Source organism: Hemibagrus wyckioides, linkage group LG13 (genome assembly GCF_019097595.1).
Source record: "Hemibagrus wyckioides isolate EC202008001 linkage group LG13, SWU_Hwy_1.0, whole genome shotgun sequence".
Taxonomy (NCBI): domain Eukaryota; kingdom Metazoa; phylum Chordata; class Actinopteri; order Siluriformes; family Bagridae; genus Hemibagrus; species Hemibagrus wyckioides.
The window spans coordinates 15,835,614-15,850,770 of record NC_080722.1 but is presented as its reverse complement, the minus strand read 5'-3'; the positions used below and the strand labels follow the sequence as shown (position 1 = coordinate 15,850,770).

General features: G+C 38.8%; 2 protein-coding genes and 1 non-coding gene across 5 annotated transcripts; 2 read left to right on the top strand and 1 right to left on the bottom strand.

Moving 5' to 3' along the window:
- Positions 1-355: 355 nt before the first annotated feature.
- Positions 356-5,239, top strand: chadlb (chondroadherin-like b). The gene is made up of 8 exons (XM_058407292.1): positions 356-544; positions 907-1,080; positions 1,424-1,618; positions 1,732-2,033; positions 2,140-2,641; positions 2,743-3,429; positions 3,636-3,802; positions 4,951-5,239. The coding sequence occupies exons 2-8, from the start codon at positions 919-921 to the stop codon at positions 5,237-5,239; spliced, it is 2,304 nt and encodes a 767-aa protein (XP_058263275.1). The 5' UTR covers positions 356-544; positions 907-918.
- A 454-nt stretch (positions 5,240-5,693) lies between these two features.
- Positions 5,694-13,730, bottom strand: l3mbtl2 (L3MBTL histone methyl-lysine binding protein 2). Of its 3 annotated transcripts, none has more exons than XM_058407289.1 (18): positions 13,695-13,730; positions 12,858-13,305; positions 12,462-12,618; positions 11,984-12,117; positions 11,701-11,797; positions 11,543-11,619; positions 11,168-11,285; positions 10,613-10,747; positions 10,402-10,490; positions 10,061-10,310; positions 9,663-9,739; positions 9,418-9,522; positions 8,977-9,124; positions 8,805-8,887; positions 8,469-8,703; positions 6,278-6,319; positions 5,920-6,114; positions 5,694-5,832 (listed from the first exon to the last, which is right to left on the bottom strand). In XM_058407289.1, the coding sequence occupies exons 2-18, from the start codon at positions 13,230-13,232 to the stop codon at positions 5,702-5,704; spliced, it is 2,448 nt and encodes an 815-aa protein (XP_058263272.1). In that variant the 5' UTR covers positions 13,233-13,305; positions 13,695-13,730; the 3' UTR covers positions 5,694-5,701. The 3 variants fall into 3 exon arrangements, with proteins under 3 accessions (XP_058263272.1, XP_058263273.1, XP_058263271.1); XM_058407290.1 differs by having other exon boundaries at positions 13,681-13,720; XM_058407288.1 differs by lacking the exon at positions 13,695-13,730 and adding an exon at positions 13,544-13,652.
- A 238-nt stretch (positions 13,731-13,968) lies between these two features.
- trnaq-cug (transfer RNA glutamine (anticodon CUG)) lies at positions 13,969-14,040 on the top strand. Its single transcript has one exon. It is a non-coding gene; the product is annotated as a tRNA-Gln (tRNA).
- The last annotated feature ends 1,117 nt before the right edge of the window (positions 14,041-15,157 follow it).

Here is a 15,157-nt window from a genome sequence, read left to right as displayed (position 1 = left end):
TACCACAGTACAACCTTCAGAGGTCTTGTGGAGTCCATGTCTTAATGAATCAGAGCTGTTTTGGTAGGGGACCTACAAAATATTAGGCAGTGGATTTTAATGTAATTGCTGATTGGTATTACATTAATATTAGGTAGTAATTAGCTGTTTGATTAGGGTTCACTTTTATTCATTAACTGTTAACGTGCAATTTTATGCAAAAACAATTTAAGCTTATCAAAGCAGTTAGTAATAGTTAGTAAGTTAGTAAGGAGTAATTCCAGTAGAGGAATTCAAGAGAAGATTATGTCCACTCCATGGTATGTTTGTTGAAGAGCCAGTGAGTGTGGTGTGGAACAGTGTGTCTTTGTGTGTTCAGTGAGGTCTGGAGCTGCAGGGACACACACACACACACGCACAGAGCCACCTCACTTCAACACGGCAAATTCCTCTGGTGCTGGCGCTAACCAGAGAATACTTAAAATCTTCTACCCAACTGGTTATCTAATATGAGATTAACTTCAGTCTTTAGGAGGCATTAGAAGACTAAATTCCTGTGTTCAAGGTAGGTACCATTCAAGGTTGTTTTTGGATTGTTCTTTTTTTGTGTGATAGAACTATGATAGGACAACAGAGATAGGAGAGTATAGCAGAATTATTTTTAAAAGGGACAGCTTACTTTTATCATAAATGTAACTGTGCGTAAATAAAAAAACAAAAAACAAATTTAATTATTAGATGAAAATGGTAAAATAGGAATTGATTTATGGTTCAGTTGTTAAATAGACATTTAAAGGAGGTCCATATAATATAAGCAAACTGAACTCAAGCGGCTTAAAATAAAACGTGATGTTTTAAAATGTTGTAAGCTAAAACAAAAACAAAAATATGTCAAAGAGTTTCTTGTCTGCTGTGTTGTACATATAGAGAGAGACCAAGATGCATCTCCTTCCTACCTGGACCATAATAGTATTGTTTTTCCTCTGCATTCGAGAAGTAAAGTCAGGAAAATGTCCCAAATTCTGCATGTGTGACAGCATTCAACTTACAGTGGCTTGTGTCAAGAAGAATCTGACTGAGGTTCCACCCACCATTGATGAGGTAAATAAATATGATTAACATACTGATGGAGGAGTTAAATTGGGGTCTTATAATAGGATTGAATATCCAAGCCTAACTGCAGACAGACAGACAGACAGACAGACAGACAGATAGACAGATAGACAGATAGATAGATAGATAGATAGATAGATAGATAGATAGATAGATAGATAGATAGATAGATAGCTGTTCCCACATTGCTGGCACGATGAAATTGTAGGGCAACTCTGCCTCCTAAAGCCCAGTGTATCCCCACTGTATAATGTAAACTGTGTAACAAAACTAAGATGTTAGCTAAAATTCCATGTAATAAACCATTGTATACTGTGTGTGCACTTCCCAGATCACGGTTAAGTTGGACCTGAGAGGTAATAACATACAAGAGCTTCCTACAGGAGCATTCAAACATACACCATACCTCACCCACTTGACTCTCCAAAACACTGGCATCCAAAAAGTGCGAGAAGGAGCTTTCCGCAGCCTTGGGCGCTTGGTCTTTCTCAACTTGGCCTACAACAACATCGATATTTTGTATCAAGTGAGATAAGCACTGCTCATTTACAAGACCAGATTTATTTTCTATATGGACCACATTTGGTGCATAGTTTATGTTAATATGAAGCTCTTTGCTACTGTTCATTTAAATTACAGGAGTCATTTGATGGGCTCTCCTCACTGAAGCAGCTCATCATTGATCACAACAGAATAGAAGAGATCCAGCCTGGAGCTTTTGCACAGCTGGGGTTTCTTAACCTCCTCTCCATCACTCACAACCAGCTGGTATACATACCGAATATGGCTTTTCAGGGCCTGCAGAACATCAACTGGTTACGGCTCAGTCACAACTCACTCAATTACCTTGACATTGAAGCCTTTGCTGGCCTCTTCACTCTTACCCGTCTCAGCATTGATAACAACGAGCTCCAGTTTTTCCCTACTGATACCATGACAAGGTGAGCTTAATCTAATTTTGTGCCCCTGAAAGTTGTTGGAAAAAATGTTGAAGAACATATCAGTCAGAGTTGAGAGAAAAAGTTTTTTTTATGTTTTTCTCTATAGACTCCCCTCCCTGACACGCCTAGACTTGAGTTACAATCCCATGACCTATCTTGGAGAGGAGGTAGTGACTATGGCCAAGCTTACGCACCTGTTTTTGGATCACAACTCCCTGCAGGATTTTTCTGTGTCAGCTGTTTTGCTCTCACCCAAGCTCACGCATCTTGACCTCAGCCATAACCAGCTTCGTATCTTGCAGCCTCTGGCAGCTGGCTCACCTAAGCTGACTCGTCTCAACCTTGCAGGCAACCCAATCTACTGCAGCTGCTACCTGCGTCCACTGCGAGAGTGGGCAATGCAGGAGCGGGTACGCCTCGTAGGAACTTGTAGTGGTCCACCCCACCTGTCTGATGAAAACCTTGATGCAGTGCAACCTGCTGATTTGCGCTGCCAGAGTCATGAGGCCATGCTGAAAGCTGAGCTGGAAGAACAGAGAAGACTTCCACCACCACCGACAAACCCACCTGGTGACAAGGTCAAATGCCCAGACAACTGTATTTGTGAAGTAAGAGCTTCATCATAGTGTGAATATTTCTTCACGTTAAGTTCTCTATTTTTATTAATTAAACAATTCATTGTTTTCTATGTTTTTATATTTAACCTTAGACTGAAAACAATCACACATCCTGTGAGAAGATGGGTCACACCAAAATACCACGAGGCTTCTCTCCAGACACACGCTTGCTGGACTTACGTGATAATCACTTCCATTACATTGCTTCTAACAGTTTCCCAGGCCTGCCAGTAGTGGTTTCGCTTCATCTGCAGCGCTGTAAAATCCATGAACTGGAAAGTGGGGCCTTCAGTGGTATGAAAGGTTTGGTCTACCTCTATCTTTCGGAAAATTACCTCACCTCACTGAGCCCAGATGTGTTTAAGGGTCTACCCCAGCTCACCTACCTTCATGTAGAGAAGAATCAATTTAAACAGTTTCCCAAAGGAGCTTTTAAACTGCTGCCTGGCTTGCTGGCTCTACACTTGGAGAACAATGCCATCACTAAGCTTGAGAAGGGAATCCTGACAGGTGCTGAGAAACTGAGGAGTCTTTTTCTCACCAAGAATAATATTACAAACATTGCTTCTGGGGCCTTTGACCCGGCATCTGACCTTGCTACACTGCACTTGGGCAACAACAAACTTATGGAAGTGCCAACTAATGCCTTTACAAAAACAAGTAGCTTGACAGAGCTTAACTTGTCCCTCAATCCTATTCGCTGGATTGGGGCTGAAGCTTTTCTTCCTGTTGCAGCCTCTTTGAAACATCTCTATCTCAATAACATGAGCTTAGAAAAGGTGAGACTCAAGTACAAAATTACCCACTTGAAATGCAAATTGTATTCATGTACTTCAGCTTTGCTATAGGTATAAAACACTTATCTTGTAGCACACTGTAATTACTCTATTGCTTTTCATTTACATTAATCTGCTCTTAATTTTATATTGCCTAAGCATTCCTCCTATGATAAATTAAAAACTATTTGTTTCTAATTTATGTATAGATGTCCAAGGATTCACTTGCAGGCCTTGGCTCTGGACTACAGAGTCTTTTATTGGAGGGCAACAAGCTTGAGGATGTGCCTGACTTTAGTCCCCTTACAGGGCTTGAGGTCATTAATTTGGCAGAGAATCCACTACTATGCGACTGCCCACTGCTACCTCTGCGCAAGTAAGATGTTCTCTTTATTTCACTATTTAAACATTACCTAACATTATGAGAAGACCTATCCATTGGTGGGGAAGCAATTTTTGATCTTGGTACCAAATCATTTGCGTGTGGCAACTTTTCAAAATGGTGTGTTTCATCTCCTCTGCAAAAAGGTTTTATAATACTTTTTAACACACTTGTGTATAAAAATAAAAATAAACAAGAAAGTTAGATAAGCTCCTTAGGCTCCAACAAACAGTCCTCTCTAAAGGTATTGGAATAACACGGCCAAAATCAGAATTTCAGTTGATGAAACATTGTAAGAGCTGTGTAGTAAAACCCCAAAACAGCAGAAAGTGAAGGTATCACTGCACCATTTGAAGAAAACTTGGAGAGCATAAATACAGAGACCATACCACAAGATGCAAATCAGGACAGATTGGAATTTGCAGAGAAATAGGGAGATGAGCCACTAAAGTTATGGAACCAAGATTAACCTCTACCAAAATAATGGAAAGGCCAAGTTTTGAGACAGAAACAATCTGCTCATGATTCAAAACAAGCTCATTGGTCAAGCACAGAAGAGGTAGTGTCATGGCTTGGGCTTGCATGGCTGCTTCTAAAACGAGCTAGCAGCGGGTAGCAGCAGAATGAATTCCGAAGTCTACAGAAACATTCTGTCTTCCAATTTATTAAGAAATCCATCTGGTCTAATTGGGAGAACCTTTATCACGCAGCAAGACAATGATCCAAAACACACTGCCATCACAACAAAGGACTTTAAAAGCGGAAAAAAATCGGAAGGTTTTCCACTGGTCAAGTCAATCACAGGACCTAAACCTAACTGAGCAGTATTTCACCCCATCTAAGTTGTTTAACACCTCTAAATATATAAATGTGAGGAAATGGAAAGTGAAATGCTGATCCATCACCTCATATTCATGTTTTGAGCTTAAACCCAAATGTCTCCAACAGAAAAAATAAAATAAAGACCTTTAGAGGGTGCTGAATACCAGCATGTGTGATTTAAGGCATACTAATCCAGGGTGTGTACATTTGTTTGGTTCTGTGATCTATATATGTAATCATCAGCCTATTATAACATTTATAATACATTTATATGTGCATGCACAGCATTTTACATTAAAAAAATTTAACTTTTTCTGCAGATGGCTAGAGAGGGTCAACCTGAAAGTAAGGGCCAAATGTGGTTATCCACCTGAGCTCAAAGGCCAAAGAGTCAAGGACATTCATGTTTTTAAGAGCTGTCCAGGACAAGGACCTTCTCTTTCTCAAAACCTGAAGATCCCCAAAGTACCAAAGAGCACAAAACCGAGACCAGCCCTTCCCCGTACACCAAAAGTCATCAAAACAATTCAAGCTAAGCCCAAAACACACAAGAATACAAAATCCCGCTTGGCACAGAAGCCTAGTGCTAAGAGCCAAAGGTCTGTGTGATTATAACTATCTCTAAGAGAAGTATTATTTATGATATTTCTAAATCAAGTATTTAACAATATTTTGCTTTATTTCACAATGAATAGTACACAAATATTTCATATTTCATGAACTATTATTAAATGTTATCTTTTAAATCTTAACATGATGTACTTTTGTAATGTTTAGCCTGTTTTCATTTGTTTCATTATTTCCTGTTCATTTATCACAGTTATGATGAAAGTAGTGTTCATTTATTGATATTAACTGGCAGAAAACTACATTTAGTAGTGTGTGGGAGGAAAAGGGTATAAAAAAACAAAACAAAAAATTAGTATACAAAATGCACAATGCAAGTGTTTTGCTCAGGAGTTTAGTATTTTGGCACTGAAGGAGGACAGTGTTCATTTAATGTCCACCAGCACATCAGTACACAGTTTTGATGTAATCTGTGAACCCAGGTACCCAATCCAGTCTAGTGATTCACTCTGGACTTTCTTCTTTCAGTAAAGAAGGTGGAGGGGTGTGGAATCCACTGCTTTCATTGCCATCAAAGTCAGGATTGATAGGTGTCTCCATCTCCATCTCCTCCACTTTCACTTTAAAGGAAATAACTGCACAGAAAAAAATATGCATTTCACATATGATTATTAAATTCAGGTAAATGGGACAACATATTTTAGAAAATGAGCAGTACGTACTCTCTTCCTCTGGCTCGGTTTTTAGAGTTATGATTGGCATGTTCACCGGCTCCATGGGCATATCTGCAGGTAGAGCTGACATGTCTTGGGGATGAGTAGGTACAGGCTGATTATCTGACTGGAGATGTTCGTCTTGTTGAAGGGCTGAGGTTTTTGATGCATCATCACTTGTTTTTTTCTTCACATATCTTCTCTCTAAAGTTCACAGAAATATGAATTTGTAAAATAAATTAAGTGTCCAATAAAAAAGGATGTAGAATGAACCATTTTTAAGAACAGGCAGTTTTAGGAACTAATGTGTAGAAATATCGGTTTTATAAAGCATACCTAGAAATAAGGGAACAAGAAAAATACTTACTCTTTCTACCTGCAGATTTTTTGCTTGTACGTTCCTGTGGTTCTGTAAAAAGTAAAATAAAAATAAAAATTAGTTGAATAATGGTTATAACCACACAATAATGTTACTCTTTGGCACGACTGTCCCATTCACAGATGAAACATGAGTACTTTGTATAGCCGAGCTGCAGTCCCAGTAACAAAGCAATGACTTTCAGATCTCCACAGATATTCCAGTTGTACTTGCTGTACTTTCCATTTCCATGTTCCCGTAGGTTTCTTTCATGTGTGCTGTATAGCGAACAGGTATTGAAGGGTGAACTTTGCTATTGTGTAACAGAACAGCTTTGAGGCTTAACATTGACGAATCAAAAAAGAGACGCCACTCTTGCAGGTCATGGTCACAACCCAAAGCAGAGAACAATCCTTTGAACAGAGGCCGTCAACTTGTGCAAAGAATTTGGTTATATCATCTTGGCGGCTTTGAAAAACAGAAATTTTCGTACCTGGTGACAGCAAGCACCATTCCTGCAGTCTCGAACCCAGCAATTCTGCTTTTACTTTTGACAGACCCAAATCTCTGACCAGATCGTTTAATTCTGACTGTGTTAAGAGATCGCCTGAGGAGCACGGTTCAAAATCCGGATCAAGGTCACTGCCAGTTCCCTGCATTGCAGTTTCTTCGTCTGGTTCGTCTAAGGTCCATTCCTCTGGTGGTTTCGGAATTGGAAGACTGTCGTCATGTGGCACGGGTCTCAGTGATGAAGGCAGATTAGGGTATTCTATTGACTTCTTGTTTTTGGCAGAGAAACCAGACACATTTGTCAAACAGAAGTAACAATCCGTCACATGGTCTTTCTGTTCTCGCCATATCATCAGGACAGCAAACGGCATTGTCTTTCGAGTGCCTCTGAGCCAAGCTCTCAGACAGACAGCACATGTCGCACAACAAATGTGAAGCGTCCATTCCTTGTCTTAATCACCAATTTTACGGCCAAAGTACAGATGATATTCTTTCTTCACAAGAGCAGTCATTGCGTGTCTCTGATGACCAAGAGTATACTCGCCACAAATATAGCAGAATGTATCTCGGCTGTTACGACATTGATGTGACATATATCGACCGACACCAATCGTCCTGTAAAATGTCTATAACATCTAACTTACTTGTTACAGTGCTACTGAGGCAATGCTATATTCTGAAACAATACGTACACACTTCAAAGTCTATATTAATCCAATGAGCAGCATCTGTGTGTGAAAACCACTTTTATAGCCTGCTGAGACAGTGTCAAGCTGGCTCCGCCCTGCCGAGGCTGCATACTGCCACAGAACAGCTTCCAACCTGGCCTGATTTCATGCTTGGACATGCCCAGACTGCACAAAACATTATTAATAGGTCTCTTACAGAAACGAACAGTTTTGGACACAAATATAAAAAAAACAAACGACAAAACTGAAGATTTCAATGAAACGGTATGTGATGGTCAAATTTGGATGTGATTTTGGTGATCAGCAGCCAAAAATCTATAAGGAACACCCAACAGTGTTCAAGAGGCAAAAACTTTGTTGTGCAGTGTTATTGTCTTATAGGAAGAGTAACAAATAGATACTTTCCATTCACACGTACTTAAGTCATAACAGTTATTTCTGGTCCACCAATTTAACTGGACAAGAATGATGATATTCAGCATCAGAACTGGGATATTTCACTGTTTGTATCACTCTGCTTGTCTATGTTCATTCCACAGGCAATGACATGGCATGACTCTGGAAAATATTTTTGTTGGCAGAAAAATTTGACCAAAATATTTCGCCACACATCTGAAATGACCATAATTTGATAGTTTAAGTTGATAGTAATTTGTCAGAATGGACGTAGGTAATCAGGTATAATATATTCAGTGATATATTCAGTGAAAACTTGTTACAGTGCTACTCACACACATTATATATATATATTCAGACACGTGTGCTCACATCTAGTATAACCACACTCTTGCTTGTGCAATATTGCTTAATTATTGTATGTTGATATGTTGATGACTAAAATTTAGGATTGGACCTTGTACTGAGGTAAGAAGGCTATCGCTGAGCCTGCAAGCCTTTCAACTTTACTCTCAGACAATAAATACTCACATAATACTGGGGTCTTGTTTATTTATAAATCCTGAAATACCAAAGATAAAAGACATTGGTCATCATCCCTCTACCTGGGCCAATGGGGGGCTGAAGTTGATATCCAGTGAGCTCACACCAGCCCACGGGGTAGATATCAGGGGATTCACAGTCCACCCACTGATCAAACTCTGACTCCCAGCCATCAAAGTGCAGCAGAAGCAGGCGACCCACAGAGCGTTGCACAGTGGCCACACACACCAGCCGCGGCTCCATTAGGTCCACTGCCTCCAGCTTCATGCCTGGGACAAAGCCATGCTGTACAGCATCCTGGAGGAGGGAGACAATAGAGGCATTAGCACTTAACTCTATTATTGATTTGTACACACACAAATGAGTGACTAAAAAAGGTGATGAAAGAATATTTTTACAGTGTTAAAGAGTCGACGTGGAGCAGCCTCTGCTCCTGTTTCCTCCAAATATTTGGCCCATGTGAACGTTGCCTGATTGTATCCTTATGGAAAAAAAAATCAAGTTATCTTAATACAATGTACAGAAAAGTATTTAGTCTGAGAATTTTAGATTTAAAAAAAAAGCTCATACCGGGGGGTAGAGTGAGGGTTATGTCATTGCTTTGGCAATATCCTGTGGGTAAGATGGCATGTGAGCTAGCATGGTAGCAAAACCAATCTGAGCCATCTCCAATCTCCACTCCATCAATACTGACCATGAGATAGCCATCAAGGAGAACCTAACAGGCCAGAAGTTACACCAGTCAGTCCACCAATCAAAGATTACAGGCATTATAATATAATTCACTCTACCAAATGTTTTCCAGTTCATTAAAACACAGCACATTTCTAATTAAAATTCAGCATGTGCAGTGCAATAAAAAAAAGGTGTAATGTAGTTTCAAGCAAATCTGTAAATGCTTGAAACTTGCGGTTTGAGAATTGTTATAATTGTTAATGTTATATATTCATTAAGGTCACAAACTATCAACATGTTAGTAGTAATTAAAAAACAACATGATCATTGCTGTACCTTTCGAACTGTAGCTACACAGATGTTCCCCAGATTCAGAGGATCGATGGCCTCCAGTTTCATGCCCGCTGTGAAAAACCCTCCTTCCATATAAACAGTCCTTAACTAAGATCCACAAAAAATAGGTTAGTGATGAAGATTTCCAAACAATTTCATAAAGAATGACAGAATGTCTGTAAACAGAATAACCATTAAGAAATTTATAAACTAAGAGCTGTCACTGGCAGCAGGAGACAGACACTGACCTTTTTGAATTGACCGGGCACACTATCACAGAAAACCTTACGGAATGCTGGATGACTGCTCATATCGACAGACTTATCTGTGAGAAAGCATGCAGAGCCTTAGTTAAAAAAAAAACATTTCTCCTTACCATCAACACTATAAGCCTTAAAGTGAATTTTAACAAAAATCTAAAAGATCTATAGATAAAACAAAGGAAATTCAAAGTCCAAAGATTTTCATTAATATATCTATGAATCGGTATTATTTGCTGATTAAAATAAAACTCAGACATACACTGTTACGCCCTAGTGTTTATTTGTACACACAGAACTACAATTTAAAAAGAAATGTCACTTATCTAGAAAAACATTCATCATGCTTGCTCTAATTAGTAGACAATTCTCCTGGCCACCATTACCTGTCTCCTTAATGATGTGCCCCACTCTAACTGACCAGTTTATGGGGTGTATGAGAGGGCTCAACATGTGACACCAGAAATCTGAGAGCACCTCTCCTGAGGATCCAAACCCTGCATCTTCGTATATAAGCCTCAGACGCCCCCCAATCACAGTGGCTACCACTGCCGTACGGGTTCGGCTAACCAGAGAGCGATCCACTACTTCTACACGGACCCCATGCCTGAAGGGACACTTCATACTATCCGTCATCTGAGAGAAACAAAAAATAAAAAATAAATAAATATAGACCTCTGTACTGTTTCACTGGTGAATATGGAACACAGTGTGCATTTGGTGTTACCATAACATGAAAATCCACAGGTATTGTAGACGCTCCTACAAGTCTTTCCATCAAGTATGATTTCCAATCACTTATATGTTTGTTGATCTCTGAGGGGAAACAAAAAACACAAACTGAACTCCAGGAAACAACATACACAGTGTTTTGCAGTTTCTTTTTCTGTTTGAATAAAGTATTACAGGATATATTAATCAGAGATTTTCTGACTTACCCTTAGGAGGAACAAGTAGTTTACTGTTCACAGCACACCAGCCAATAGGATGGACATCAGCGATACCCAGATTACACCAAAAATCATGACGATCATCATTTTCAAATCCTATGTATCGTAACAGGGCCATGTAACCTAAGGCGAGGAAAAGCCTATGAAATACTGTTTCAAACATGAGCTTATGACTGCTCTGAACAGGAAACACTTCACCTTTCAGAGATGAATAGAAACAGTTGCACTATAAAAATTTAATTTGCACCAATATATTTCAATACTGAAACCACTAGGATTCATTTAGACTCAAGTCATCATCATGTTCACGTGCATTTAAGTTATGAAGCTTTAGTTGAAACCCCTTGAGATTAAGTGACTGGTTCGACATAAAAGTATCTTGGTGTCACTTTAAATAAGTAATGACAAAAATTGCAAACCCTAAGTGATGCATCATAGTTACTTGTCCATCAATGATGTGCATTAGTTTTTACCTAGTTAACGCTGTTCATTTAAATGTTCCCACTATAATAAATGTGCTAAACAAACACATAAATTTGTTACCAGCAAGTCGAATGATGGTGGCAATCCAGTAGACCTTGGTCAGCAAAGTAGTGCGAGTATTCAGGACCTCTACTTGCAATCCCACCTCAATGTCCTCCCACTGAGCACAGAGTGGTACCTGTGTGACCAAGAATCAGCAAGTCTGTCGGTATTAACATTACACAAAAGGTGTGACACAAATTTGAAAAAATTACTAAAAAATCTGTAGCTGCAAAGGTAAAAAGCTATAGCATTTTTTTTTATTGTACATATTTGCAATAAACAATGCAATATTTTTAAAAAATTAAGGACTTTTACTGTTATTATAGAATTAGAGTAATTATGTCCAGATTTTAAGTGTTATTTTAAATGATAGCCTGAAGGATAAACACTCACATGTCTGAAGCAAGACACCGGGGCAGCGAGGCAGCCATGTTTCTCAAGGTAACATTCCCAGTTAAATCCAGAAGAGGCTGGAGAGAAGGAAAATAAATATGACTATATGTACAAATAAGGATATACGCCACTGTAAGGTATACACTTGTGAGTCGCACCATCTTTCCTAACAGCTGTACTGCCATGGTGACGTTCGGTCACTTCAGCCTGAGAGGCATTGTTCTGTGCTGCATTAGGTTTCCGAAGATGCCTTCCCTAAAAACATGGATGCACAAAGACAAAGGTGTTCAATTCATTATCATTTAAAGGCATCAAAGAAGGTCAGAGAATATTCATACAGTTCACATTGATCACATTATATTCTAAAAATGTGTAGCCTTTTCAGACACAGCCTCTGTCTTCCTTTAACGCAATCACTTTGTAGAGGACGCTGTTGCTCACCTGTAAGCGTGCCATTATAGAGGATTTTTTGGAGTTTGAGGAAAAGGAGCGGGAGCAGGACGGACTGCAGAAGCGCTTGGATCTAGAGTAAAAATTTCCACGGGTTCCAGAAATCCCACACATCTCACAAACCGCTGTGAACAAGCAAGTCATGCATAAGCGAATTTCACGAATTACTGATCTAATTTGTGTCTTGCTATTCAATGATTCATTAATCACAATCACAAATAGTACTGCTGCACTGATTTACTCAGGAAACTCACTGTTAGTGGGGAATAGAAACAACATTTCTCCAATCAAGCTAGTTACAGCATCTTATCAGTGCATTTCTATGTAGTGCATCTACCCATCTAAAGATAACACACAATGAATAATATTCTGGGCATCTTAAAGATTGAGATTTGTCTATCAGCTTTTTCTCCCCTCATAGCCTTTGTAATGCTTCCCTGGTATAATGTCTATTTGTTATTAGTTGTACCAGGATCATCAGCGTATTCCACAGGAGAGAGCGGGGCAAATGTGGGACTTATATGCCCATCTTCATCAGATGGAAGCTGTTCATTGTGTTCTTTGTCCTTTGCTTCATTCTCTTTCTCTGCAGCATCCAAGTCTGTATTCACAGGAGGCCAACCTTCCTTCATGACGAAACAAAATATAGAATGAATTCAGAGGAGGTACGTCTAATAAGCAGTAAATCTTAGGGCAGCGGTCCAGTTCTCAACCATTTAGACTTCTAGTATATCTAAATGCTGACATATTTTGCATTTTCTAAATGAGGTGTATCGAGGCTACAGGATCCTTGTCCATATAGGGGCCTAATGCCTGAATTAATCAACTCTGCTTTAAAGAGACGAGAAGATTTCTGGGTACTCACCGAATCCTGCTTCTGATACTCTGTGCTCACACTTGGCTTCTTCCCCTTTGGACTGCATGCTGCACAGGGGGGACCACGACCACCACACTTAGTGCAAGGTGGTCGGATAAAAATAGTTGGAATGGCACCTTCCTTCAGCTTAAGTCCTTTTGAACCCATGGTCTTGGCGACAATGTTGGGTCTGGGTTCAAAACAGTCCTTGCTAAAGTGTTCAGAGCACAAGAAAGAAAAGCTCTTGGCCACCCATTTGTGGCGAGTTCTTTGTACCTGCTTTTCCCATTTCAGGAACTCACCACGGTCCTTGGGAAATCTGAACATACTAACATTGTCCCGGTATGACTTTCTACACCCATATGCTACACAGTGGTTGGGCATTTTGGGGCATTTACAGGCGTTAGTTGGTGAATATTGCAGACTCTCTAAATCAGCAGAGTCAAATCATTTCCCCCTGAAAGTATATCAGAAATAAATAACAGTAAATAAGTGAGTATATTATTTGTTACTAAAATCTATCTATCTATCTATCTATCTATCTATCTATCTATCTATCTATCTATCTATCTATCTATCTATCTACCTACCTACCTACCTACCTACCTATCTATATGCATGCATGCATGCAAGATCCAACCATCATTACTGTATGCCATACATTTCAGCAGCACATGTTTTGCAACACAACATACCAGGCATTCACTCCAGGAGTGATAAAAAACAATTAAGGTCTCACAAATAAACCAAACGAGCAAAAACACCCCAAAACTTCAACCCATTAAAATATTAAACCAAATAATATCTATGTTTTTCAAAACAAAAAACTAACATTCAGACGCTTACACGCTTCTTCTATGCCTTTTTGGTATTGAGGCCTTCATGTCGAAAGACACACTACTGCCCCTAAGTGGAGATAAACTGCTACACCACCGTTCAAGCGCCCCATGCAAACCTGTAGCTGTAACTGGGCAAATAGCACGCATTGACATTTAAATTAATAAAAATGATTAATAAATTAATAAAAACAATTATATATAATCATAACATTGTAATTGATGAACTTAAGCTTGTTGTTGTTTTGCATAAACTCGTGAAGCAGTGCACACGCCACCACTGTGGTTCCATGGTGTAATGGTTAGCACTCTGGACTCTGAATCCAGCGATCCGAGTTCAAATCTCGGTGGAACCTGTCATCATTTTCTTCTTGTGCTTGTGTTGGCCTCAGCAGTTTCTCTCAAAAAACATTTTACGACGTTATTTTCGCTTTAGATTAATCAGTGCAACCTACAAGTACTTCCCAATGATTAAAAATTATAATGTATTTAAAAATTATATGTATTTATAATGAATGTGAATCTGATATAAATGGGTGTTTTTATTCCCCGCTTTTTTTCGGGTCTCTGTTTATTATTGTTTATTATTTGTTTGTTTTGGTAATTGTGCTCCTACACACTAGTATATTCCACCCTTCTCAATCACTGTGGTGTCAATATTTTCTTTGTTTCTTGTGTTATAAAAATGTAAACAAATGTCGTCTGGTATACGTCATTAGCTTAATAAAGCACATATAAACAATAACTCGAACATTAACATGCAAACGATCAAGTCTGAGAAGATGCAATTAACTGTTTAATAGATGAAATTGATGCAACACCTGCAACACCATTAAATGCACCTGGAATGTTCAAATTGTTTGGATATAAACTGTTAAACAGACAGTTTACATATTTTCTCCTCAGAAGGCTCATGTACTTACCTGTATAGTGATGTCATGTACACTGTCACTGTCTGAAAACTGAAAACAAAAAGCATTAACTACCAAGTACCCTAATCTTAAAGAAACTCTAATATTGTCAATAAACCGAAAATCAGACCATGATATCAGGGATCAGGCGAGTTCTGTAATTTTAGCCTTTTATATACACATTGCTCTTCTTTTAGGATGCAAAAAAAACAATTGGACGTTAGCTGCTATGTATTAACCATCAATCTATCACTACAATATAAATAGTTTAATGCGTCAATTTAATCACGAGCGCCCCCTTGAGGAAAAACAGCGGAACTGTCTGTTTAGGGATATTTGCGAAGATGTATGAAAAGCCTTATGAACACCATAAAGGTGGCAATGAATCTGAGAAATAATAATAATAATAATAATAATAATAATAATAATAATAATAATAATAATAATAATAATAATAATTGGGTTTATCAATTACACAAAAAAGAAAACATTCCCCACACCATTGCACCACCTCCACCAGCCTGGACTGAAAACACAAGGCAGGTTGGTTCCATGGATTCAT

Excerpts from the sequence above, each read along its gene's own strand:
- chadlb (XM_058407292.1), top strand. The coding sequence starts at position 919 with ATGCATCTCCTTCCTACCTGGACCATAATAGTATTGTTTTTCCTCTGC. Across the intron at positions 1,081-1,423 it reads TTCCACCCACCATTGATGAG|ATCACGGTTAAGTTGGACCT; the intron begins GTAAATAAATAT and ends TGCACTTCCCAG. Across the intron at positions 2,642-2,742 it reads CAGACAACTGTATTTGTGAA|ACTGAAAACAATCACACATC; the intron begins GTAAGAGCTTCA and ends ATTTAACCTTAG.
- l3mbtl2 (XM_058407289.1), bottom strand. The coding sequence starts at position 13,232 with ATGCCCAACCACTGTGTAGCATATGGGTGTAGAAAGTCATACCGGGAC. Across the intron at positions 11,286-11,542 it reads CGGTGTCTTGCTTCAGACAT|GTACCACTCTGTGCTCAGTG; the intron begins GTGAGTGTTTAT and ends TTGGTCACACAG. Across the intron at positions 6,115-6,277 it reads AAAATCTGCAGGTAGAAAGA|AGAGAAGATATGTGAAGAAA; the intron begins GTAAGTATTTTT and ends TGTGAACTTTAG.